The sequence below is a fragment of the Delphinus delphis genome, chromosome 19 (genome assembly GCF_949987515.2).
Source record: "Delphinus delphis chromosome 19, mDelDel1.2, whole genome shotgun sequence".
NCBI classification, from domain to species: domain Eukaryota; kingdom Metazoa; phylum Chordata; class Mammalia; order Artiodactyla; family Delphinidae; genus Delphinus; species Delphinus delphis.
The window spans coordinates 19179400-19205002 of record NC_082701.1 but is presented as its reverse complement, the minus strand read 5'-3'; the positions used below and the strand labels follow the sequence as shown (position 1 = coordinate 19205002).

The following is a 25603-nucleotide window of genomic DNA, read 5'->3' as shown; positions in this document are numbered from 1 at the left end:
TGTCCCCTGCATCGGCAGGCAGACTCTCAACCACTGCGCCACCAGGGAAGCCCTATAATGTTTTGAAGTCCCCTTGATAACCCTAGGAAGTAGGTACTATTATCATCCCCGTTTTACAGATGAGGAGATGAAAGTACAGTGAGAAAAGGCTCTGAGAAAGTCTGCAGGTGTGAGCCTTCAGAACAGTCATACTCGGTGGAAGTGTTTGCTACCAAGTTTATTTCCAGGTGAAAAGCACATTTACAAAACATATTTTGTACAATCAAGTCTTTACTGCCTGCACACACTGGGGGGCTAAGGAAGACCTAGGCCTTCCAACAGCTATAAACAGTCCTGGATAATGAGTTTATGAAAAACACTTTCTCTTCCTTCAGCAAACAAAATTATTTATGAATCTGTACAGTTCAGCAATAGGGAGCAAAGGGAAAAAAATTACCTCAAGGAAAGCAAACAGCTCCTTTCCTGGTGGGATCCATCATCTTACAGACATGAAATATTCATATCAGAGATCTTATATTTCAAGAGGAATGGGTTACATATCAGAGCTACAACAAAAAACATTTTATTTGTCACTAATGGGGAATTAGAAGATTCTCTTTGGACACCAGAATTCTTGAAAAGATTCTGCTGTTTCAGAGCACATGAGTGCTAAGAAATTCTTTAGAAGCCCAGCAACTATAGCCCAGACTTTTGGAGATCAGGGTCAGCAAGACTCCCCTCTCCTCTAATTAACCCTCAAATTTCATATTATATCCATTACCGCCTCTGGATTTCCTCCCCAATGCTCCACTCCAACACTTGAGAGCTGTCCAAGGACTGTTCTGATTATAAGTCACAGCACAGATCCCCAAGTACTCACCTTCCATTGAAGGATCTGACTCCTGGACTTTAAGAACACAAGGGTTTTGGGAAACAAATTTAGGGAAACCAGCTTTTCTCCTGAGACCAACCACTCTGCCTCCAGCTCGAAGCCGACAGCCCCAGGACGAGGAATAAGGCTGATAAATAATGAATCAGCATCTTGCTCAATTGGTGGGGTTTAAATGGTTTTAAATTCTTTTCAGGTGAAAAGTTGCCACAATTTTGTGCTCATGGCAGATTTCAAAGGGAGACTTGAAGCAGAAAATCTTTAAGGGACCCTTGCAGAGCCAGAAGTTCTTTTCAGGCTGATGTACATAAAATATTTAGGAATCGGGGCTGTGGAAGGACTGAAGAGGCCTTTCCCTGGGCCTGGAAAAAGGTCATTTCTTAAGCTCATTCTTGAGGTCCTGCAGAGATGGGCCCTATCCCCTATATACATGGCAGGCTGGAATCAGCAGCAGCTCTGGGGACCTGGGGTATCAGGTAGGTGTCCAGCTCCTGGCACTGGTAGAGGGCTACGCTGTCCAATACCCACTCTCGGGTCACCACAGGTGCTTCACACATCTGCCCGATGACTGGAGACAGAGAACACAAGCAGAGATTAGTGTCAATTCACATTTCCCCAGACCAGACTGTAGTCAATCTACTCGGGGCAACCAGTTGGATGAGTTCTTAGAGTGACTTAGGCAGGAGCAATATCACTGATCTTCAGCAGTGCTTCAGGACATAAAAAGCCTGAGGACTGACTGCTGGTGAAAGCCTATAGCCTCTGGCAACTTTATTAACATGAGCTCCAATCTGTTAAAGGAAAAGTCACCAGAGAGAGCAAAACAGCATTGCAATTTAATGACGTGGAAACATGTTTGCCATATCTTAAGTGAAAAAGCAAAACAGTATGATGAGCATGATCACATTTGTATAAAATATATGTGTGTACATACATACACAACCAGGCCTGGTAGAATTTTCCGGTGATCATCTCCAAGTGGTGGGATTGCTGGGATTATTTTGCTGTGTTTGTGCTCATTTATATTTTATGTGATGAATTTTCATATTTAAGCACATCCCCCCCTCCCGGAAACAGTTCATGCAGTACTTTTATAATGCAAAACAAACAACAAAAAAGTTTTAAAAGGACATTTTAGCCATTCATTCAACAAATATTTATTGAGCACCTAGAATGTGCTGAGAACTACATTAATGAAGCACCGGGTGACCTGTGTTGAATCAAACTCTTCCCACCCCATATGACGCAGGTACGTGCCTATGGCCTTCCGGAGCCCCACACAGGTGCACCATCCACTCCAGTTGATCTAAACAGGACATTTAGGCCTAAAATCACCACAGTAATCTGCACGCTTAACCTGGGTCCTCTACCCCATACTCCTCTGGATGAAGGCTTACAGCAAGACTCACCATGGAAGCCACCGCCCTCTGTCCAGGCATCTGGCTGCACGACCACAACTGGTTGAGTACCCTGTACCCCCAGAAAGGAAACAGCATTGAGGGTATCAGAGCAGGACTTTTGCGACAGTCACTTCACCATTTCTTGATAGCTTGCTGAAGCACACTACTCTGGGGGCAACCATGCAAAGGAGGGGGAAGGGCACATGTCAAAAAGGAAGGGTCAGAGGGAAAGAGCCTTCCCTGGGTCTGTTTAGTATTTGTAGCTCTCAAGCCCTTACTTATCCCTTACAGATGGAGTCTTCTGGCACAGGTACGTGGGCAGAGAAGGGTGAGGGTGAAGTGAGGCTTCCAAGGCTACACTGGGGGGTTCATAGGGACTGAAAGGTGCTGCCTCGCTCAATCTCAGGACAGAACAGTGTCCTCCCCCGACAGGGCACCAAACACTTACCTGGCTGAGGGTGAATGATGAGGGCTCCTTCACCACAGAAGCCCCACACAGATGCACCATCCACTCTAGTTGATCTAAATAAGACATTTAGACCTAAAATCACCACAGTAATCTACATATTTAACTGGGCTCTCTACCCCACGCTCCTCTGGATGAAGGCTTACAGCAAGACTTCTCAGTGGAAGAGTCCCTGTTTCTCTGCTCCAAAGGGACGGAAAGGCCTTAAACTACAAATTCTAAGTCAATTTGCTACGGATATGCTACCTACTTTGGTTATCAGTCCCCATAAGGCCACTTGGTAGATAAGGTCTGAAAGTCAAATGAAAGAAAGAAAAAAAAAAAATCGAAGATCTCATTTCCATTAATTTGCTAAACTGCTGGCTAAGACACTGTGAAAAACTACCTACCCACCATCCCTCCTTCCTTGCCTAATTCTGTGTGGTGATTGATAATCACAGCCACTGACAGCACCATACTTGGTGGTAATTATTGTAAATGTCAAGAGATAGGAAGATAATTCATTCAGTCAAGAGAAAATACAAGTCATCCTGGACAGAGACTCAGCACGTCAGTGGGGAAAGGCTATATGCTGAGCTGGAATCAAATCACTTGAAAAAATCAGAAGAGATGTTCCACTTGGACCTGGAAAAGCAGCAGAACTGACCACTGGGTGGCTCCTGGTCACCTCTGGGTCTCTTTACCATCAGCCCGTTTCTGAGGATTGCTGAGGTGCTCCTGTTTGGCTGAGTGAACCGAGGTCAATTAACTTACCTCCAAAATGACAGCTGCTAGAGACCCTCGTTCTCATTATACCAAAGTACAAAAACCCTGAGAAACCTTTGAGTGGCGCTTGGAAATTTCATGAACACCCAATCAATAACCAATACAGAATCAAAATTACTTTGCCAGGTTCTTTTGCTGCCACTCATCTGTCCCTGACCAGATGCCAAGGCTGACTTCGGGGGAGTAAGAGGACCTGATCCTGGGGGCAGAAGTGGGTACAGAGGAAAAGGTGGGTAGCCTTTGTCTGGAAAAGAACGAACCAAATCTAGGCACACCCCAGGGCCTCAGTGCCTCACAACTTCCGAGCTGAGCCACATAGCACTCCTCAACATAACATCACATTCAGTGTCAAATTTAATTAGAAAATGTTCATCAAGAGTCTCCCTCTGCTCTGGGCCTATGTGGGGCCCCAGGCCCACAGGGCTTATGCAGCTGTTGTGCTCTCATCTCTGTATCAAATGGAGATGGTTTAGGAGGAGCAGAATTCCTTCTTGACATTTACAAACCCAAAAGGTATCTTCTCCCTAACTTATTATTTCCCCCCTTTCTTAGACCAAAGGGCAGTAAAAGCAGCTCTACCCCACTGAGCACAGAACATATTGTGTCCTAGATCCTAACTCTTCACTGCCTTCTAGCTCTTGAGAAGGGGCACAGGGCTAGTTTTTTTGCCATGGGCTAATGTTTTGGTGTGGTTTTGTCTGACAAGTGCTAGAGAAATAGAATAACCTCTGGAATATCTCACCCATATGAGGAAACCCCCATTAAGATGATGACGTAGGGGAAAGGCTGGTGCTGGATTCGGCAGTTCTCCCAGTCAGTCTCTTACCTGTGGGCATATTGGTAAACGGTCCATAGCAACAGATTTCTAAGCCCTTGAAGATCTGGGAGAAGAGAGGGACAGAGGGGTGGAGAGAAAGAAACATTAGTTATAAAAGATATGGGTTTTTATAAAAAGCAATATAGAGACTCTCAAAAATGAAGAACTTTCCTTTTTTTAAAAAAATTTTAAAATTTTTATTGGATTATAGTTGATGTACAGTGTTGTGTTAGTTTCAGGTGTACAGCAAAGCGAATCAGTTATACATTTATATATATATATCCACTTTTTTTTTTTTTTTTAAGATTCTTTTCCCATATAGGCCATTACGGAGTATTGAGTAAAGTTCCCTGGGCTATACAGCAGGTTCTTATTAGCTGTCTATTTTATATATAGTAGTGTGTATATGTCAGTCCCAATTTCCCAATTTATCCTTCCCCCGACTTACCCCCTGGTAACCATAAGTTTGTTTTCTGTATCTGTGACTACTTCTGTTTTGTAAATAGTTCATTTGTACCCCTCCCTTTTTTTACGATTCTACATATAAGCGATATCATAAGAACTTTCCTTTTCTTTTCTTTACCACCTGATAATTTCTGCTGCTACTTCCCAGAGACAATCAGCCCAATGTTCAAAACACTGATGGATTTTAGACTTTTTTTCATGTGTGTATGTATCTGATCTACCCTATAGTCATACTTTGTCATTCAAGGGCTGGGCATCCCACCTTGCCACCAATCAGGTCCAGGCTCTTCCCTGATGACCTCTGCAGGTAATTTTACTTCTCGTTAGAGACAAGAAGAAAAAAATTGGTCCTCCTTTATGTTTAATAAAAGGCTTGGATGGCAAGAGATTCAAACTATCAGCTGAAGTTTGATGTTTATCCAGATTTGATATATACATCAATACTAACCCTGACCCTAACTGGCAGAGAGGTCTATGTTTATTTTAGTGTACCTGCTCCTTTTCTCCTGGCCCCAGAACATCTGTTCCTGCCTTCACACTGCTCTACGAATGGCCCTTGTTCCTTCAGCAACCTAAGTTGTTTTTAATCTAGAAGGGAAGCCTGGTTGTGCCTCTCCTCACTGAGCTTACTGCCTAAATTTTCAGGAGACACAGATCACAATGCACCTTGCAGGTACCTCTTCCACTTAAGAGTGCTCAACAGACTGTCCGAAAGATCTTTCTGTTTTGGTGGAAATATTCTATATTTGCTTTAATAAGGTGGCCAGGAGTCACATGTGGCTAATGAGCACTTGAAATGTGGTTAGGGTGAGTGAGGAACTCAACTTCCTATTTTATTTAATTTTCGTTAATTACAATGTAAACAGCTTTGTGGCTGGTGGCTACTCTGTTGGACAGGCAAATTCTTACACATGCTTTGGCATGAATTCTTAGGGAAGGACTTGGGTATCGTTTCAAAGAACAAATCTAACTTTGTGTCAGTTGGCTGGATACATACCATTTAGGTAACCTTTGTTCTCTTGACCCTTTTTCTTTCTCCCCATTCTACTAAAATGAAAATTGTCTAGGCCTAGAACTCACCTCCCTTCAAATAAGAGAGACTGGGGTAGAGAAAAATCAGGAAGCTAAAAATACAAGATGGCCTTTTAGCAAATGCCCACTCCCCCCCCATCCCATTTCAATCTCAGTCAGAGGAACAAGGACAGACAGCAGGACAAGTCTGTTTCTGTTGTATGTGACAGCCTCCACCTGTGCCATTCTCACTATCTGTATGAATAAACTGCATCTCCAACCTGTTGGCAGGATCTAGATGCTCATAATGCTAAAAGTTCTCCTCAGGTGGCCAGCTGGAGCCAAATGTTGACACAAAAAGTACAAAAGATAAAGAATTTTTAAAAAATTTTATTTATTTTTGGCTGCGTTGGGTCTTCGTTGCTGTGCGGGCTTTTCTCTGATTGCAGCGAGCGGGGGCTACTCTTCGTTGTGGTGTGCGGGCTTCTCATTGCGGTGGCTTCTCTTGTTGCGGGGCATGGGCTCTAGGCATGTGGGCTACCATAGTTGTGGCAGGTGGGCTCTAGAGCTCAGGCTAAGTAGTTGTGGTGCAAGGGCTTAATTGCTCCACAGCATGTGGGATCTTCCCGGACCAGGGCTCGAACCCGTGTCCCCTGCACTGGCAAGCAGATTCTTAACCACTCTGCCACCAGGGAAGCCCAAGATTAGGAATTTTTACATCCAGGCTGACACTCACTGATGAGGATGTCTAGTTATGAGATCAGAAATTTGAAGTTTCACCTCTACAAATACATTTCTCTTCCACAAGAGAACGCTACAGTGACACGTGGTGTTTTCAGAATGACACTACTTTGACCAGGCACGTTCCACAACCGCCACCCCAAATGCAGGGCGAAACTCCAAATGCTGGAACTTCCTTTCAAGGAGGGAAGAATCTGGTGCTGATTCTGCCTTGTATCCAGTGGAATAAAACATAGGACTGGCTCACACAGAGCTCCCCTCAGGTGCAGGCAGAAGGAGAAACAGGGCCAGCAGCTTTTCTTGGCATCTAGAAGTTACTTGATAGGCTCAGAGGGTGAGGGTGGGCTGACCCCAAGGGTTCAGAGCTCCAGGGCTTGATTCGTGATCATCTCCCAAAGCAGTTTTCCTTAGAAAATCATCTCTGTTGGTTCTCTCTCAAGTTCTATAAAGGAACAGGAGGTGCTCCGTATGTGGATGTTCTGACATGCCCAGTGGTACACACTTGAAAAAGGAAGAAATGCAGACCAGGAGCATAAGCACTCAGCCAGTGACCCAAGAGCAGCCAACTCAGGCCTGACAGGCTGGTGTGAAATCTTGCCTGGATTTCTCCTTGAGAGAACAACATAATTTTGGCTACATCATCTGTTACAGTATGATCTGGGGAAGAAGGTCACTGAATCTTCCTGGGCCTCTAGTCTTTCATTTGTAAAGTTGTTAGAATAATCAATTTTTCTCCTGGGTGAAAACTTCTATAATGTGCCAGGAAACTATGGTATTGTCATTAAGAGCTCAGATTCTGGAGGGAGACTGGTTCTAGTTGGGTTCAGCTCCTAGTTGGGTTCACAACTAGCTGTGTGAGCTTGGGCAATTTACTCAACCTCTTTGATCCTTAATTTTCTCATCTATAAAATAGGCATAATTATAGTACACGCTTCCCAGGGTTGCTGTAAAATTGTTAACTAGTTAAGATAGGGTCGAGTGTTTGGAGCAGTCCCTGGATATAGTGAACATTACACAGATGTCAGCTATTGATTATCAATCACTTTCTCTTCTGTGCTTCCACAGACAGCCTGGGTACATCCCCCTCACAGCACTTACCACACTGCTGTAGAGAAAGACACCATCGTGAAGTAGAAAGAGCAAAGGTTTTAGATTCACATCTGTCTCAAATCCCAGCTCTGCCATTTATCAGCTAAGATTTGCACCCTAGAATGAAACCCAAATTATATAACTTCTCTAAACCTCTAAGCTCCCTCATTCATAAATCGGATAATAGAGTTGGCCCACTGGCCTACTGTATCCAACAAGTTCCGCATCCGCAGATTCAACTAAACTGCCAATGGAAAATATTTGAAAAAAAAACTGCCAATGGAAAATATTTGAAAAAAAAATTTTTCTTCCAGAAAGTTCCAAAAAGCAAAACTTGAATCTGCTTTTTGGCAACTATTTACATAGCATTTATACTGTACTAGGTCTTAGAATTAATCTAGAGTTGATTTAAAGTATATGGGAGGATGTTACATGCAAATGCTATACCATTTTATAAAAGGGACCTGAGCATCTTTGGATTTTGGTATCTGCAGGGGGTCCTGGTACCAATCCCCCAAGGGTACTGAGGAATGACTGTACTTATTTACTCTGCTGTTCCGGAAGAACTAAAAAAACTATATGAATGCACCTACTTGGTATTCTAGCAGTGTAAGGGGCCATCTTGTAAGGCCCCTTACAAGATGAATGAGACCATCTCCACGAAGTGGGCAGGAATGCAGAGGGGTGGGTAGGTTTTTTGCCAACATGGGGGAGGAGGGCTTTACCTTCCTGTCCTGGGATTCTCTTGCTCGCTTTGGGCCTTGATGGTTTCTTCCATTGACAACATCGCCTCTGACTTCAAAATCATGCTGAAAGAAACCAAGCCCAAACCACAGGGGTCAGAGAAAGAGAAGCCTCCTTCAATGGAAACAGAGGAGATACATCATATTTAAGGAATCAGATATTGCCAGGCAGTTTTGAACCCTATCTCCCCCAAAATCATCTTTTCTGGTGGACTGCATGAAATGACCAGCATCTCAGCTGCTGAAATCAATTCATTGAAGCAAATCTTTGTGGGCAGAAACTAACAATTGGCTTTTCACCTCACTGGGACTTAACGTATTTTAATTTGCAACATCTATCTCCTCTCAGAACATTCACTTAGCATTTAAACTGCTAATACTGTGCTGTTATAAAGATAACTGGAGAATTCCTGATCTCTTAAATTAATGTGTATTACCACCTAAAGAAATAAGGGTTTCTCAGATTTCCATTGAGAGATTTACAGTTAATGAAACCAAAATAATAAAATATACATTTAATACTGAAGAAAGTAAGAGGCTTTTCATAATCACTGTTTGGACTAGCCAAGGCTGGGGGAATAAAGAATAATAGGATTAGGGAGGTTAGAGGTTTGGGGAGAATTCTGGGGAAGAATGCTTAGAAACAATTCTTACTGAAACTCAGATTGCAGGGGAGACCACATCTGTTGCCAAGAGAATTAGGAAGAATAATAAAGTCATGGGTATAACCACAGGTTGTTATTAGGTGAAAGAACTCTTAATATTTCCTAGTCACGTGAGTGAGAAGAGTCTGGTGATAAACATGTCATCTATTTGAAGATGACCCTCAAATTTATAGACCTGATTGTACCCCTGTGCCTACTAACCTCTCTACCCGGAGGTCTCCTATAAATCCCCAAATCCATGCACCTAAAACAGAGCTCTTGATTCTACTCCTGCCTCCTGCTCCCCGGCCTCCCAGGATGCTCCTCCCCCATGTCTTCCTTATCTAATTAACATCACTAACATCCACTTCATTGTTCAGGCCAAAAATCTAAGCATTACCCCAATTCCTGTCTTTACCTCATCTTCCAATTTAACCTATTAGTAAGTCCTATCTTCCAAACATCTCAAACCAAATTCTTCTTACCATCTCCAGGTCTCATTACCCTATGAATAAAATTCAAATTCCTTACCATGACTTACACCAAATCCTACCTGATCTGGCCCTTGTCTATGACCTTCTCCAACCCCTTGTCTAACCTCTGCTGCCTACATATGATTCACCAATTACAACTCTCTGGCTATACTGGCCTGTTTTTCTTTAATAAACCAAGCTCATTCCCATCTTAAGACCTTTATGCTTGCTGCTATTCTGCCTATACCACTGTTCCCTACATTTTTTTTGGTTTGTTTTTTAAAATTTTTATTTATTATTTTTATTTATTTATTTTATTTTTGGCTGCATTCGGTCTTTGTTGCTCCACGCGGGCTTTCTCTAGTTGCGGAGAGCAGGGGCTACTCTTCATTGCAGTGTGCAGGCTTCTCATTGCAGTGGCTTCTCTTGTTGCGGAGCGTGGGCTCTAGGCGCGCAGGCTCAGTAGTTGTGGCGCACAGGCTCAGCTGCTCCGCAGCATGTGGGATCTTCCCGGACTAGGGTTTGAACCCGTGTCCCCTGCATTGGCAGGTGGACTCTCAACCTCTGAGCCACCAGGGAAGCCCCCTACATTTTTCAAGGCCAATTCTTTCTTGTCTTTTAGGTCTCAGCTCAAGCTTTTCAGAAAGCCTTCTTGGGTCTCCTTACCTAAATAGTCAACCTCTGTCCCCGGCCAACCGCCAGTCTGTTGTTCTATATATTTCTTCATAGTGTTTATTGGTATTTTAAACACATCTTTATTTATTATGCATCTCCCCTCCACAGAACATGAATCCCACCACAGCAGGGAACTATCAGTCTTATTTACTGCTGTATCCCTGGTGCCCAGCACATAGTAGGCTCCCATTAATATAAGTCACTGAATGAAACCAACAGAAACATCAATTAATTAATTATGAATATGCTGACTAGTGCATAATAGTTTAAAACTGCTTTCGCTAATTTTATTTTGCCTGATCTGTTGTCACCAGCAGCTCTAAGATGGCTGTTCTAAAATTATTCCTCCTCCTACGCTCTATCTTATTTACCTCTCGCTGGTCTCAGTATCAAAGAGTAAAATAAAATCTCTTTGAAGGAATCAGATTTCTAAACAGATACATTTGCATATTAATATGAAGGATTCTTTTCAACTGTGAAAGAGTTTTCTACAAAGGTGTATGTGTGTAAGATTTAGGTGGGCCTGTTTCTCTCTAGTTGTGGCGCTCAGGCTCACTAGTTGCAGCACACAGGCTTAGTCGCCCCGCCGCATGTGGGATCTTAGTCCCCCAACCAGGGATCGAACCTGCATCCCCTGTACTGGAAGGCGGATTCTTAACCACTGGACCACCCGGGAAGTCCCTGCTTGCATAACTCTTTTTTTTTTTTTGGCGGTACGCAGGCCTCTCACTGTTGTGGCCTCTCCCATTGCGGAGCACAGCCTCCAGACGCGCAGGCTCAGTGGCCATGACTCACGGGCCCAGCAGCTCCGCGGCATGTGGGATCTTCCCGGACCGGGGCACAAACCCGTGTCCCCTGCATCGGCAGGCGGACTCTCAACCACTACGCCACCAGGGAAGCCCTCGCATAACTCTTGATGATCCACATCATCAAGGAAAATCTTCAGAAAGTAGTGCAAGGCAGGAAGCAGATAAATTTTCGTGACTCAGTATGACTCAATGGCACCAAGTCTTTCTGATTAGTTTGTAAAAGCACCTACCTCATCCAGCATCTTTCTTTCTTTAATAGACTGGGTCACCCCTAAAGAGATCACAGAAAAGATAGGTCACACAAGAGCAGAAGACCTCCCTTCATGGGGGTAGATGGTGCAGTGATTCACATAAGTGTGTGGGAGAAATAACACTGAATAGAGGTCCTCTCTCTATAAAGCCACAGCTCCTTAATAGATTTCCTTCTGGAGACACCGTTGATGCTTAATTTAAACATTATAAAAGTGCCTGCTGCACATGGATTTCTGCCTACCATTAAATAAATCCCTAGTTCATATGCTAACATTACCAGGAGCAGATTAGGTCCTATTAGTTATAAAAAGAAATACATTTTCCCCCACATCACTAGCTATCTGAACAAAGAGCTATGCATTAAAGATAAAGCTAGTTTAGTGTTACCACTAAAGACCTTTTCGTAATTCAGATTCAGCATCAGCAAAAATCTTAGGTGTTAAAATGTTAGGTGTCAAAATGCAATTCTGAGGTGTTAAAGGGAGGAGGGGAGAAATTATATGGTACTTACAGAAATAGCTAACTACCCATTTTCCTCCTGCAATTCCCAGAAAATATTTCAGTGTCCGTTCACACACAAACTCAGCATCTGCAGAATGGAAAACATCCAAAGGATCAGAAGTTGAAAACAAAATCAGGAAGGGCTGCCATAAGAAGCTAGAGTGCCCCGCTCCTTATGCTACTTGAGATCAATCTGGATTGATGATTCCAACACCCCTGGTGATAGACTCAGAGGCTGGAAGCACCCCTAATTCTAACCAGCAGGTGTGGATCTTTGGAAGTCTGGAGAAGGCTGATACGAAGTTAAGACCACAGGAAGTGTCTGCCCTATCTTCTAGATGCCAAGGCCAGCTAAAGATGTCTGTCAGCGTGCTCAGGGAACTACCCATGTCGGTAGTATTGATACACGTGGACGGGCAAGATCTATTTTACTGGATGACGACATGTGAAAGGAAAAGAAAACAGTGTTGTTGAAATCCTAAATTTGAAATGTCAATGATGAATTTTCACTCCCAGAACTTCTACTTGGGGAATCCTAACCCCTAATTCTTAATTCCCTTGCAAGGCATAAAAATATAGTATTTTCATAGTTTTTCTCTTTTCAATGTATTTCAGCAAGCAGTAGCTGAAGAATCACTTCTGCTTATTTTTTAGTGTTTTTTTTTGTTTTGTTTTGTTTTTTTTGCGGTACGCGGGCCTCTCGCTGTTGTGGTCTCTCCCGTTGCAGAGCACAGGCTCTGGACGCGCAGGCTCAGCGGCCATGGCTCATGGGCCTAGCCGCTCCGCGGCATGTGGGATCTTCCCGGACCGGGGCATGAGCCCGCGTCCCCTGCACTGGCAGGCGGACTCTCAACCGCTACGCCACCAGGGAAGCCCCTCTTCACAATTTTTAAAGCTTTTTGTTTAACTGTTGTGAAGGTTGACTTAATAATATGCTTTAAACTCAGAAATCTTAGCTCATTTTTAGTTTTAAAGTAGCAAGTGTATTGCCTTTGAGTTTAAACACTGAACTACTTTAGATTTAATTTGCATTTTAAAGTTTTCTTTTCACCTATCAGCAGCCTTCATCCAAACCCATAGCTTAAGATATATTCAAGTTTAATGACATTCATCTCTAAAACAGTTTAGTTCATGGTAACTTGTTTTGGCATCGGATTCCTGTGAGCATTGTCCCCTGACCCTGTAGTATGAGCTTTACACAGTAGAAACCTGAGCTCTTAGAAGTTCTAAGGCAGCATGTGCCTGCCGAGTCTGGACCCTGCGCTCAAGAACCTTCAGCTGTATGAACAGAAACGCCCTGGAGAGGACCAGGGAGTCCATTTTGTTAGGAAGGTTTTAAGAGTTGAGCTTCAATCTGTATCTTCTGTGTGCCATAGGCACCAGTCTTTGCTTTCTGGAGCCCATGAGTGAACCTAACTCCTCCTCCAGATAACAACTCTTCAGATATTTCAAGACACTTGTCTTGTTCCCTTAAGTCTTCCCATTCCTTCATTTGTCCTTCAAATGACATTGCTTTGAATTCCTTTTCCCCATTCTCTTCATCTACCTCTGGATAAACACTCTCCAGTTGTCAGGGACCAGCATGAAAAGAAAGCATGGTGCTCAAAACAGAGCACACACCTTCCAGGTGTTCGCTCCAGTGGGGGTGGGGTAGGGTGTCGGGATCATCACCTCACTTGCTCTGGACATTAGGCTTGTATCAATAAGGCCCAATTTCAAATGAGCTTTGTTAGCAGTCCTGAAATGTTTACTCAGATTTAGCTTACAGTCAGCTAAAAGCCTCTGAGGTCTCCCTTGTCATCACACAAGTCATACTTAAGATTTAAAAAGGGGAAGGTGTAGGACAAATGAATTTTTCCCTTCACTTTTTTCTTTTTCATATGCTAGGCTATCTCAGAGCTGATAACTGGACTTGTTTCCTGTAAAACTCTCAACCACACTCAAACTAGGTGTTGGAGTGGAGTGAGGTCATGGAGCTAGCTAGGGTTTCCAACCACCCAGATTCTGAGTGAAGACTCACTTCTGCTCATTCCCCTCTTTGCCCCATTTGTTCCTCCAGGACTCGGGCTCTGCCTTCCCAGAAAGCCCTCACACAGTGTAGTCCAGGCAGGGTGGACTAGGAGAAGTGATTCATCGTTCTGGCTCATCACTCTCCAATCTTAACACAAAATAAAAGGGGGTCAGGAAATAGCAAAACTATTATTTTTCTTTCATCAAGCAATAACTGACTATTGGAAGACGGTCACCCATGCTATGCTTAACAAACACGCCCATTTCTTCATGTAGTTTTATGCAACAGATGCAGCATATTCTGTAAAGGTTCTTGGTGTACCTGTTTTCATAATGACATGAGTAGTCTCTTCAGTAATTAGATTAGTTAAAGTGATGTGATGTTTTCTGGCAAACTTGTGCACAAGCACCTGAAATCAAATCAAATATCACATTATAATAAATTACATCTAGAACACAGCTCGAGTATTAGTTATCCCAGCTTTGAACCTCCATTTTTCTCACAAAAGGTACATCCTTTTTATTCTAATATGAAGTTTCAAAATAAATAGTAATTTAATAAAAATTATGTACAAATCAGAGGAAGAAACTCTAAAATAGTCTGTGCTAACAGACATGGAATTATAACCAAGGATTCAAAATAATATTAATTTTCCTTTTAATAACAGATACCATTTGATTCCCTAAGACAGTTTCTTTGCAGAGTGACACCCTACTATACTATAATTTAGATTTATCAGCCTACACTTTATAAGCTGAGAGGTAACTTGCCTATACAGAAAGTTATGCTCAGATATGTCACTTAAGAACAAGATTCAACCTGCTGACAGTTTTAAAACGTTCAAGTCAAGATGCTTCTAAAGGTCAGTACAAAAACTATCAATTCCTCTTAAGGAGAAGGATTGGAAGAGACTCATATTCTTCCCCAAAGAAATCTAGAGTCTTCTAGCTATTATCTATCAACCAAATAAAAAATCAATAGGCAGTAAAAGAAATTAACCAGATCCATTATAGACACATTTGACATAATCAGCAGCTACTGCTTGGTAAATTACTTTGTTTACCAAGGGCCATCATTTACTAGCCATCACCACCCACGCCAGTATTTCCATCATTTACTAGTCATCACCACCCACGCCAGTATTTATGTGCCCCACGAGATTGCAATGGAGGGTGGGCTGCCTTTCTTTCATGCTGCCTCACTCCATACTGCCACAGGGCACTGAAAAAGGCAAGCTGGAGAAGCTAATGACATCCTCCCCCCACCCCCCCCCCCCCCCCCCCCCCCGGCTTTTGCCACTGCCCTTTGCCAGGATCATTAGCAATTCTGAACTGATTAATTGCTGAAATCCCGCCTTGAAACAGCGTTCAGTTAGAAGAGCAACTGCTGAAAAGATCATCTTAATATAGGCTTCGGAATTAATCATGCGTAATACAGTCAGCAGCTTTCATTTAAATTTACCACACTTCGGCAAGTCTGAATAGAGCTGAAAAGTTTTCTTCTTTGCTTGTTTAGAGACAATATGTACCCAAGCCACTTAGAGTCTCATTTGCAGTTCAGGATTGCCCATGGCAAGAAAGATTAGATCATTTTAGCCTTCTCGGAAAAGCTGATCTCACAAAACAAAGGAATAAGGAACGCTAATTTTCAGTGAATAAATGGGAATTTTAGATGTGTGGCAAAAGATCAAGAGCAGTATAAACAGACATAGGTATGAATTTTTAGAGCAAATAGCTGTTCTGGGCACATGGTTGTGAGATGAGAATTCTGGCATTATTGATGAGAATTTATTCATTGTATCTACTAGGGTAGACAAGGCTTACTTTGCCCTTTTAGTAGTGGGACACATCTGGTCACAGAGGTCATGCTGAGCTGCTAACCTATAGAGAAGCTAGGATGAGAAATGGTTTCTATTCCAGGAAGGATATATTAAGAAAGATACTTAAGAATGACTGAATCATTTCTCAGTGTGCAATAAATAGCATCCACTATTGAATCTGTTTGATACTCTGGTGTGTTATCTGGTTTTAAAGAAATCTTCACTCAATTAATGATTAATTAATGGTGATTAATTAAGGGGAGATAAATTTCCTATGATGTCTGAAATCTATGCTCAATCCAAGCAGAAACAAAGTTTCAGTGGTCTTAATATTTTAATGGGTATTTTTCCACAGCACAAAACAACTCCTGTTTCTAGCAGGAGATGTCAAAATCCTAACAGGGATGGGTTATTGTAGGGTAGAACTGACAGGGCAAGCTACTGGATAACAGTGTTACAAGCCAGGATAAAGATAAATAAACACTGGAGAAATGCCACTATCTGGCCATGTACTTGGAACCAGTTTAAATTTAGTTAATCATGCTGGCAAGTTCAGTCAGATGTGAACAAAGGTGGGGAAAAGATGCCTTCTGGGGGGTAGAGCTATACCTCCTTGCTTTTTTAGATAGAAAGAAAATTAAAATAAAAAAGCTCTGGATTATACTCAAAACCATAACCTTTCTGCTAATATTTAATAATTATTTCCTTTACTAAATACATACAAAATAATCCATGCTATAGCTTTATCTAGGTATAAGTTTTCAGAAATTAGTAATGGAAATTAAATTACATAGTAATGAGCTCGTTTGCCAGATTTCTTCCTATAGGTTATTCACAGCTAGTACCCATTTAAAGCCATTGCGGTATGTCAACGAAGGCTCAGTCATTAGGGAAATACATATGGATACACTCACAAATTCTTTTGGGGTCAAGCCTGATGCCACCATAGAAATTCTTTTGTTGCCTCTTTGTGTTGAAGGTATCAACTCTGGCTTCTCCCTGCTCACACTTTCTTCCCTCACATTACACCCTGCAGTATTAGTAGTATGAGCTGCAGCCGGACTCCTGGGAGATTCTTCTGCTTGAAATTGGGGTAATTTCAGTGCAGAGGCTGAGGGTGGCATGCTGCAGACATGAGCTGGCTCTGGGGCTCTGTCTTCACAGGGATCAGACTCAGGGTCATCAGAGAAGAGGCTGATTCCAGATTCTAGGTAAGGGGTTCCCTCTGAAAGGAATGAGGAAAGAAATTTAATATATATGACAGTGAATTCTGAATTATAACATCTAGTCTCTGCTAAAAATTAAAAAGACAGATTAAGTTAAGAGAAAAATGGATACATTAATAACACTGTTGGTAGATGTGCAAAGCAGCTTAACTTTTCTAAAGCAAATTTGGTATTATGTAGCAACAGCCTTGTGTGTTTATACTTGCAGTCAACAATTCTAGTTTTAGAAATGTATCCTAAGGACATAAAAGAGGTCTGTAAAAGTGTAGTCATAGGAATGTTCACTGCAACATTGTTTATAACAGTAAGGTTTTAGAAACAAACTAAATGTACATTGAGATTAAATAAATTATGCCACATCCATTCCAATGAACTACTCTTCACCTGTTAATTTAATTACAATAAAATGGAGAAATGCACACACTCATGTTTGTTGTAGCATTATTCACAATAGCCAAGAGGTGGAGGCAACCCAAATGTCTGTCACTGGATAAATGGATGAAGAAAATGTGAGATATGTATATATCTATATCTATCTACACACACAGTGGTTTTAAAAAAGCTACCAACATGGATGAACCTTGAGGACAGTATGCTATATGAAAAAAGTCAGTCACAAAAGGACAAATACTGCATAATTCCACTTACATGAGTTATCTAGAGTATCTAAACTCTTAGAAAGTAGAATGCTGACTCCCAGGGGATAGGGGGAGGGGGAAATGGGGAGTTGCTATTTAATGGGTACAGAATTTCAGTTTTACAGGATGAACAAATTTTAGAGATCTATTGCACAATAATGGGAGTATACTTAACATTACTGAGCTCTTAAAAATGGTTGAGGTAAATTTTGTTTTTTTACCACAATTAAAAATAAAATTAAAAATTAAAAAAAGATACCATTGATTTTTAAGATGCTACTCTATTTCAGTTTTAACATGAAATATGTTTGCATCTTAGATATTAAATGCAATATTATAAGAAAGCCTGCTTTCTATAATTTCTGTCGTTTAGTTCTTAGGGGATGGTTTTGATTCAAATGTATACTTCTTTAAAAAATTTTTATTTTATATTGGAGTATAGTTGATTTACAATGTTGTGTTAGTTTCAGGTGTACAGCAAAGTGATTCAGTTATACTCAAATGTATACTTTAATTTTTGGGCTGCTTGTGAATATTTTGGCACTTCCTATATCACTGAAACTCTAAAAAAAAAATACCAAATACAAATAGTTGACTAAATACAATCAAAATGATTTTTGTTTCTTCATCCATGATGATATCATTAACTTTTTCACTTAATAAATCATCAGATATCATTACCAAATTAAAAACAGACCATCCCTGAAACATTTTAGAAAATGTCACTCCATCAGCAAGTAAGCACAGCTAAGTAGAATGTATGAGATCCCTAAAATGACCCTAGTGAACATGGCCAAAAATATTTAGTTGTCTAAGAGCACCTTTTATGACAATGTGTTTTTCAGGATTAATTTAAAACTTTCTTTACTGATTAAAACCTTGATTTACAAGCAATAAAGCACACCATTCAGTTACAGTGATTTATAAGGCATAAAATATATAGTAATTTATATTCATTAATTCATAAAACAAGAGCTTACTTTAGAGATTTGACTCATTTTTCAATAAAGGACAAGCCTAAAACTTTACCCTAGGGCCCTAGAACTCTTATCTAACAGTTGAAGTAAAATATTTAGAGAGCACCAAGACTCTCCCATCCTCAAAACTGTTAGAGTTAAACCAATATAGACCGATTAACAGCGGCAATAATGTTCAACTTGGATTAACATTCAAGCTAGTTTTCTAATGGGTTTAAGTATAACAGATGCGTTCATGATAGACTACCACATTTGAAAGCTGATTCATCAGAATATCTTTAGGTTAAGAGTAAAATAAAAGTGTTTTCTCCATCAGAGCAGATAAAATATTACCTAGATCTTGTCTTGGCAAAGAAGACTGCTCCATTAAATCCTGGGCCTCAGACTCTGTCAGCTGTTGCTCCTCCACATCAACAGCCTCAAGCTCCTTTTGAGGTGGGCAGTTTCTGCTCTGAAGACTCCTTGAGTGGCTGTGCATATACCAACTATTATCTGACAACTGCGATTTAGAAGGGGAAGACCTAGAAAAAAGGATGAAAGGAGAAAACCATCACTGTAGCTTGTGAAAGGACTAATCATACTTCCCAGGCAGCCAAGGCATAAGTGAAAGAGCTCACTGTCAGAGATCGGGAATGACTAGCAAGAGAGAACACAAGAGATGGCTAGGAGTCTGGATTCACGATGTCTGCCAACATGTCAGGGCTGACATATAACATCTCTCCTTAGGGTCTGGCCTGAGGCAGTATATCTCCTAGCTATTTAAAAGCATGTCAGCAAATTTCACCAAATTATCCACTGCCACTCACTCAAATTCTATACACTATTTCAAATGAATGTATGAGAATCAGCTCTCTCATGAAAATAAGTTGATTAATTTTGACATTGCTACACTCATTCTTTCTACCCAATTTTAGCAGAATTCATAGAATCATCCCTACCTCCTACCTTTTCAATGTCCAAAGTCATTCTAAAAATAAAAGCCAGCTATAATATATTGTTAGAAGAGCATATGCACACAGTAATTCCTCTGCTCTTTCAGGTGTTTAGAACTTTGCTGAATACGATACTTATCAACAGATTTAAAGGACCTCAGAGATCAGATAACTGATTCAAACAATTATTGGATATTTAGTATGAGTCAGGCACTAAAGCTAGGCTCCACGGATTAAAGATGAGCAAGACCTGAACTGTTCCTCAAGCAGTCTAGTAGAGGAAGTTCAATCAATGTGTAGGTTTTTAATAGAAGTCTCTACAGGGTATACTGGGGTGGGGGAAGAGGAAGAGGAATATTTCATCTGAATATTAGACAGGTGGTTAGCTCAATCGGTTAAAGCACAGCAATGAGGTCATTACCTCTAATCATGGGTTTAGGGCCTATGGAGGTCAAGTCTTTTCATTCTCTATCACAGCCATCAGGCCATTATCACAGCCTCAAAAATATATCCTCAGTCCAATCCAAGATGCTTGGAAAAGACGGTGTGATTAGATTATTGAAAACTTGTCACTATTTCCAGAGAGATAAGTGAAAATATACATACACTTGGTAGAAACGCAATAAATATGAATTCCTTTTCCTTTCTAGAGTCATGAGATGTGTGACTCTATCAGTTCTGAGACTCTATCCTGAACTATCAATTTGGAATAATAGTCCAGAACTTGTCCTTTTACTTTCACTGTGTTTTTATAAAGATCAAATGAAGAAGTAGATACAGTATTTTTAAAACTATAAAGTGTTACATAGTCTTATATCAATAGTGATGTGAACAACATCCTTGGAAGATATTCTGAATATTTACTGGGGTAAATCAATAGCTAAACTTTTTCTAGGAAGGCAAAAACTTCAATTAGGGCAAGGGCGGCCTTGGAGAACTCTACCATCAGCCTCCAGGCCTGCTGAGGTTTTAGTTCTGTATTTTATTCTGACTTTGAAAAGGGACAGATCTACTGTCCATTTCTCATGTTGTAGCTCATGCCTTGTACAGGTCCAAAGAGCCTACATACAATTAAACAAAAGCAATGTCCTAAGGGCAATGAGAGGTTAGATATGTCCGCGTACAAAAAACTAGAGAAAGTATGGTGAAAAAAAAATTAACACTAAAAGTTTAATGTAAGTACAGGTGTTACTTAGCTACCAAACTTGACATTTATTACTTCTTACCTTTCCATTCCTGGTTCTTTATTTTTACTGGTGGAAGTATCCGGAGATACTTGAAACTTGTCAGCAGAAAGGCTTTCTGGATTCTGGCTTATAGGATATTCACTACTTTTCTCTGAAGTTAATACTGCTTTAAATGGAATGAGAAAACAAAGAAATCTACTTTACTGCTTTGTCCTGATGGTGATAATTCAGGTGAGAATATCATTTTTTTCAAAAGCAGCAATCTGTGACAATCAAATTGGTTTTTTAAAAAAATAATTAATTTATTTATTTTTGGCTGAGTTGGGTCTTTGTTGCTGTGCTTTCTCTAGTTGAGGCACAGGCTCGGTAGCTGTGGCACCCGGGCCTAATTGCTCCGCGGAATGTGGGATCTTCCTGGCCCAAGGGTTTGAACTCATGTCCCTTGCGTTGGCAGGCGAATTCTTAACCACTGCACCACCAGGGAAGTCCCAATTAGATTGGTTTTTAAACAGGTATATCAGACAGAATTCTATAAACACAAGTGATACAGCACCAAATGGAACTCAATGACTAAAAAATAATAACAACAATAAAAGGAACACTTTAAAACTGGGTAAATAAAGATACCCAGCTGAGACAAGGCTGAAAAAATAATATATTTATATTTTTTGGCCCTGAATAAGGACATAAGAATAGGAAATGAATTTTTATCTCTGCAGCAAACTAAATTATACTCATATCACCTCAGACAACAGGGAAGAGAAAGTACTGGAAAGCACAAAGCACACTACCTTTTCCATCCCTATTGCCTCCACATCAAAGACTGTATAGGGCTTTAGCAAGATGAGTGGCCTCCGCCCGGCTGCTGCTGCAGCCAGCACCTCGCTGAAGCCCATTTTCAATCGGGACATGAACGAGGCTAAGCGAAGGCTGCGTGAGCTCTATGGCGCCTGGTATCAGGAGGTGCCGAACACTGTGCATTTATTCCAGCTAGACATCTTTGTGAAACCGGGACGGGATAAAGTCCGAGAAATGTTTATGAAGAATGCCCACGTCATAGACCCCAAGGTGGCTGATCTTCTGGTCATTAAGGGAAAGATGGAACTGTAAGAAACGAAGTGTGGAAGCAGCGGACACAGGTCATGTGGTTTTTCCATGAAACAGAAGCACCAAGGCCAAAGGACTTCCTGTCCAAGTTCTACGTTGGGCATGACCCGTGACATCACTCAATATTAAGGTGCATGTCGATATTTAAATATTTTAGAGCACAAATAAACTCTATATATGATAAAAAAAAAGATTGTATAGGATGGGGGTTTGAGTTTTTGCATGTGTGTGGAAACAAGGGAGGGGTCAGATGAGAAAGAAAAAAGAGGTGACATTTTGCTTCACATTTTCAATTACTAAGAAAATAATAAACCGAAAAACCAATACAAACAAAAAAACAAGGTGCCGACTGATAAGGAACCTGGAAGTAATACATGGAACTAATGATGAACTGGCACAAGAAAGGAAAAAACACAGAACAGACCCAAGGCAAAGTTCTAGCACGTTAGTACATCCTTTTTATTTATTAATTCCTCCAAATGTATTAGTGTGCCACTGCTTTCTAGGAAGTGGCTTAAAGGCAGAAATATTTAAAAAGCAAAAACAAATACTTAAAAATTACACGTCTTCTATCCATTACAAAGTCACTGATGACTATAATTTATTTTGAGCTTTTATTAGAAAAGCGAAAATCCATAAATAAAGGCAGAAAAATTTAAACAAAAGGCTGTATTAATTAAACTATTTTTTTTAAGACACTGGGTAGCCTGGGGGGAAATAATCATTGATTTCCTGAGTTAATCCTCAAATACATTATTTATAGTTTCCTTTATAGTCTTCTCTTCTGGACCTGTGAGTTTCTAGGAACACAAGAACCCTGCCTGGAGCTACTGTAAGGTGCTGAAACAAAGAAGGGTCGGGTCTAACCATGCACCAGCAGGTTTTTCTTCCAACTGGAATGTAAAGTTTTTAATACAGGCATCATTTCCCCCCTAAATACAAGGTGATCACTGATAAAAGGTAATGTGCAATGTCTAAGGAATCACACCAAACAGAATTAATTATTTTTTTAATTAAAAAAACTTATTAAAGTATAGTTGATTTACAATGTTGTTAGTTTCCAGTGTACAGCAAAGTGACAGAATGAACTATTGGAAAGGGCTTTTTTATTTTTTTAAGTGGAAGGGTGGGGAGGGAAAGGCCTCAGACACAAAAATAGATATTAAAAAGGTCATTCTACCACCTGGACATTTAACATACAAGTTCCTCTTTTCACTACAATGGGGCCCAAGCTACAAAGAAAATAAGCTAACCTGAGTTAGGACTCAATAACTCAATAGTACCTAAAAAATACAGGGAAAAACTTTTCTTCTCTTCTTTTTCCTTAATCTTTATTTCATAGATGCAGTGATCCAGAGCCCAAGTACTGGAACAGTACTGTAGTCCCCCCGAAATCATTCCTTCATCTGTGGGTCTTAATATGTTATATTCTTCATGGGTAGGGAATACGGGCCAGACCAAACATTTAATAAATTTACTGACTGCCTATTAGGTGCTAATAAGCATTGTTGAAAAGTATTGGGAAGAATCAAAGAGAAAGACATTGAAAAGGAGGAAAGAGATATTGAGAAATGATAAACTATAAGCTTTCAGGAATGAACGTACTGTAGGGCAGAAAAGCTCAGATGTGTCTGAAAATCATTTCAGCTGTAATGGACTACGATGTTACAAATGCTAATGTTTGCTTTATGAATGACAGGTAATTCAGGAGGAAAAAAACAAAACAAAAATAAAAACAAAGTGCCTGATATGAAATAGCTTTACCTGCAGAGGGAGGTACACATCATTCGTAATGGGTAAGAATACACGTTTGCTCAAAAATATTATGCAGGCTTGGGAATGACCCTTAGGCAAACAGTAGGGCAGATCTAGGCTGAGGGCAGGACATCTGATGTAAAGATCCTGGAAAAGGAGCTTTCATCATCATTAAGAATACGGATTCTTAAAAAATAAAAACTGGGGCTTCCCTGGTGGCGCAGTGGTTGAGAGTTTGCCTGCCAATGCGGGGGACACGGGTTCGAGCCCTGGTCTGGGAAGATCCCACATGCCGCAGAGTAACTAGGCCCGTGAGCCACAACTACTGAGCCTGCGCGTCTGGAGCCTGTGCTCCGCAACAAGAGAGGCCGCGATAGTGAGAAGCCTGCGCACCGCAATGAAGAGTGGCCCCCGCTTGCTGCAACTAGAGAAAGCCCTCCCACAAAAACGAAGACCCAACACAGCTAAAAATAAATAAAAATAATAATAAAATAAAAATAAATTAAAAAATAAAAACTGGTGAAATATGATTAAGTCTAGAGTTTCGCTTATTACTAGTAATGTGCCAATGTTGGTTTCTTCGTTCTGACAAAATTACCATGGTAATGTAAGATGACAACATTAGGGGAAACTGAAACTAGGTAAGAGGTAGAGTTCTTGTAGGAACTCTCTGTACTATCATTGCTGCTTTTCTGTAAATCTAGAGTTATTCAAAAATAAAACATTTATTTAAATAATAAGTCATTTTAGTACAGCTGAAGGTAAACAAAACTCCTTTTCCCAGGATTAAGAAGTTTGCTTGAATTTCAGTTAGACTCACACCAATTTAAGAGGGAAAAAGGCACAAAACTTGAGCTGCTATTAAGTAGATGCTCATATTGTTTCAGAAATAAAGCCACAAAATTCCAGAATCCATACCCAGAAATTTTCTTTCAGTAACTCTAGAGTGGGCTTCAGAGTTTTAATCATGTGAATTAAAATATTTATTGAGCGCCTACTGTGTTCCAGGCTCAGGTGTAAGGGTTCTCTGCCCAGATGGAGCCTACATTCTAGTGGGAGGTAAGGAGGAACTCTAAACAACATGCAAAACAAATTGGATATTGTTAAAAGTTAAGGGCCGGGCTTCCCTGGTGGTGCAGTGGTTGAGAGTCCACCTGCCGTTGCAGGGGACACGGGTTCGTGCCCCGGTCTGGGAAGATCCCACATGCTGCGGAGCAGCTGTGCCCGTGAGCCATGGCCGCTAAGCCTGCACGTCCGGAGCCTGTTGCTCCGCAACGGGAGAGGCCACAACAGTGAGAGGCCCGCGTACCGGGAAAAAAAAAAAAAAAAAAAGTTAAGGGCCTTCCCTGGTGGCACAGTGGTTAAGAATCCACCTGCCAATGCAGGGGACACAGGTTCAAGCCCTGGTCCGGGAAGATCCCACAAGCTGTGGAGCAACTAAGCCCATGTGCCACAACTACTGAGCCTGTACTCTAGAGCCTGTGAGCCACAACTACTGAAGCCTGTGCACCTACAGCCTGTGCTCTGTAACAAGAGAAGCAATTGCAATGTGAAGCCTGCACCCCAATGAAGAGTAGCCTCCGCTCACCGCAACTAGAGAAAGCCCGAGCCCAGCAACGAAGACCCAACGCAGCCAAAAATAAATTAAAAAAAAAAAAAGGTTAATAAGGGCTATTGAAAAAATGTAACAGTATAACAGGGTAAAGTGGGGCTGGAAAAGTCAGAGACTTAAAAATTACAATAAAAAATACCGTGGTTGGGCTTCCCTTGTGGCGCAGTGGTTGAGTCTGCCTGCTGATACAGGGGACACGGGTTCGTGCCCCGGTCCGGAAAGATCCCACATGCCGCAGAGCGGCTAGGCCCGTGAGCCATGGCCACTGAGCCTGCGCGTCCAGAGCCTGTGCTCCGCAAAGGGAGAGGCCACAGCAGTGAGAGGCCCGCGTACCGCAAAAAACAAAAAAAACAAAAAAAAAAAACCATGGTTATAGGTGATCTCCTTGAGAAGTAGCATTTGAGCAATTTGAAAAACATATTCAAGTTGTGCAAATATAAGTGGGCATGGCAGACACTCTCTGTGGAGTTGGGAGAGGGGACACTTTTTTTTGTTTTTTGTTTTTTGGGTTTTTTTTTTGCGGTACGCGGGCTTCTCACTGTTGTGGCCTCTCCCGTTGCAGAGCACAGGCTCCGGACGCGCAGGCTCAGCGGCCATGGCTCACGGGCCCAGCCGCCCCG

The 25603-nt window shown here is 41.2% G+C and overlaps 1 protein-coding gene and 1 pseudogene across 10 annotated transcripts in view; one reads left to right on the top strand and one right to left on the bottom strand.

The window, feature by feature from the left end:
• Positions 1-209: 209 nt before the first annotated feature.
• The window catches only part of BRCA1 (BRCA1 DNA repair associated), a 63740-nt gene continuing 38346 nt past the window's right edge, over positions 210-25603 (bottom strand). For 6 of the 10 annotated variants that reach the window (XM_059997409.1, XM_059997408.1, XM_059997417.1 and 3 more), the window contains 11 exons: positions 20549-20675; positions 18724-18911; positions 16464-16774; positions 14052-14139; positions 11730-11807; positions 11197-11237; positions 8348-8431; positions 4326-4380; positions 2717-2790; positions 2278-2338; positions 210-1436 (listed from right to left, as the gene is read on the bottom strand). In XM_059997409.1, coding sequence (XP_059853392.1) covers positions 1291-1436; positions 2278-2338; positions 2717-2790; positions 4326-4380; positions 8348-8431; positions 11197-11237; positions 11730-11807; positions 14052-14139; positions 16464-16774; positions 18724-18911; positions 20549-20675 — 1253 coding nt within the window. In that variant the 3' untranslated portion in view covers positions 210-1290. The remainder of the gene's footprint in view (positions 1437-2277; positions 2339-2716; positions 2791-4325; positions 4381-8347; positions 8432-11196; positions 11238-11729; positions 11808-14051; positions 14140-16463; positions 16775-18723; positions 18912-20548; positions 20676-25603) is intronic. The other 4 variants (XM_059997410.1, XM_059997412.1, XM_059997414.1 and 1 more) reach the window with 1 other exon arrangement.
• LOC132414873 (NADH dehydrogenase [ubiquinone] 1 alpha subcomplex subunit 6 pseudogene) lies at positions 21353-21729 on the top strand (annotated as a pseudogene).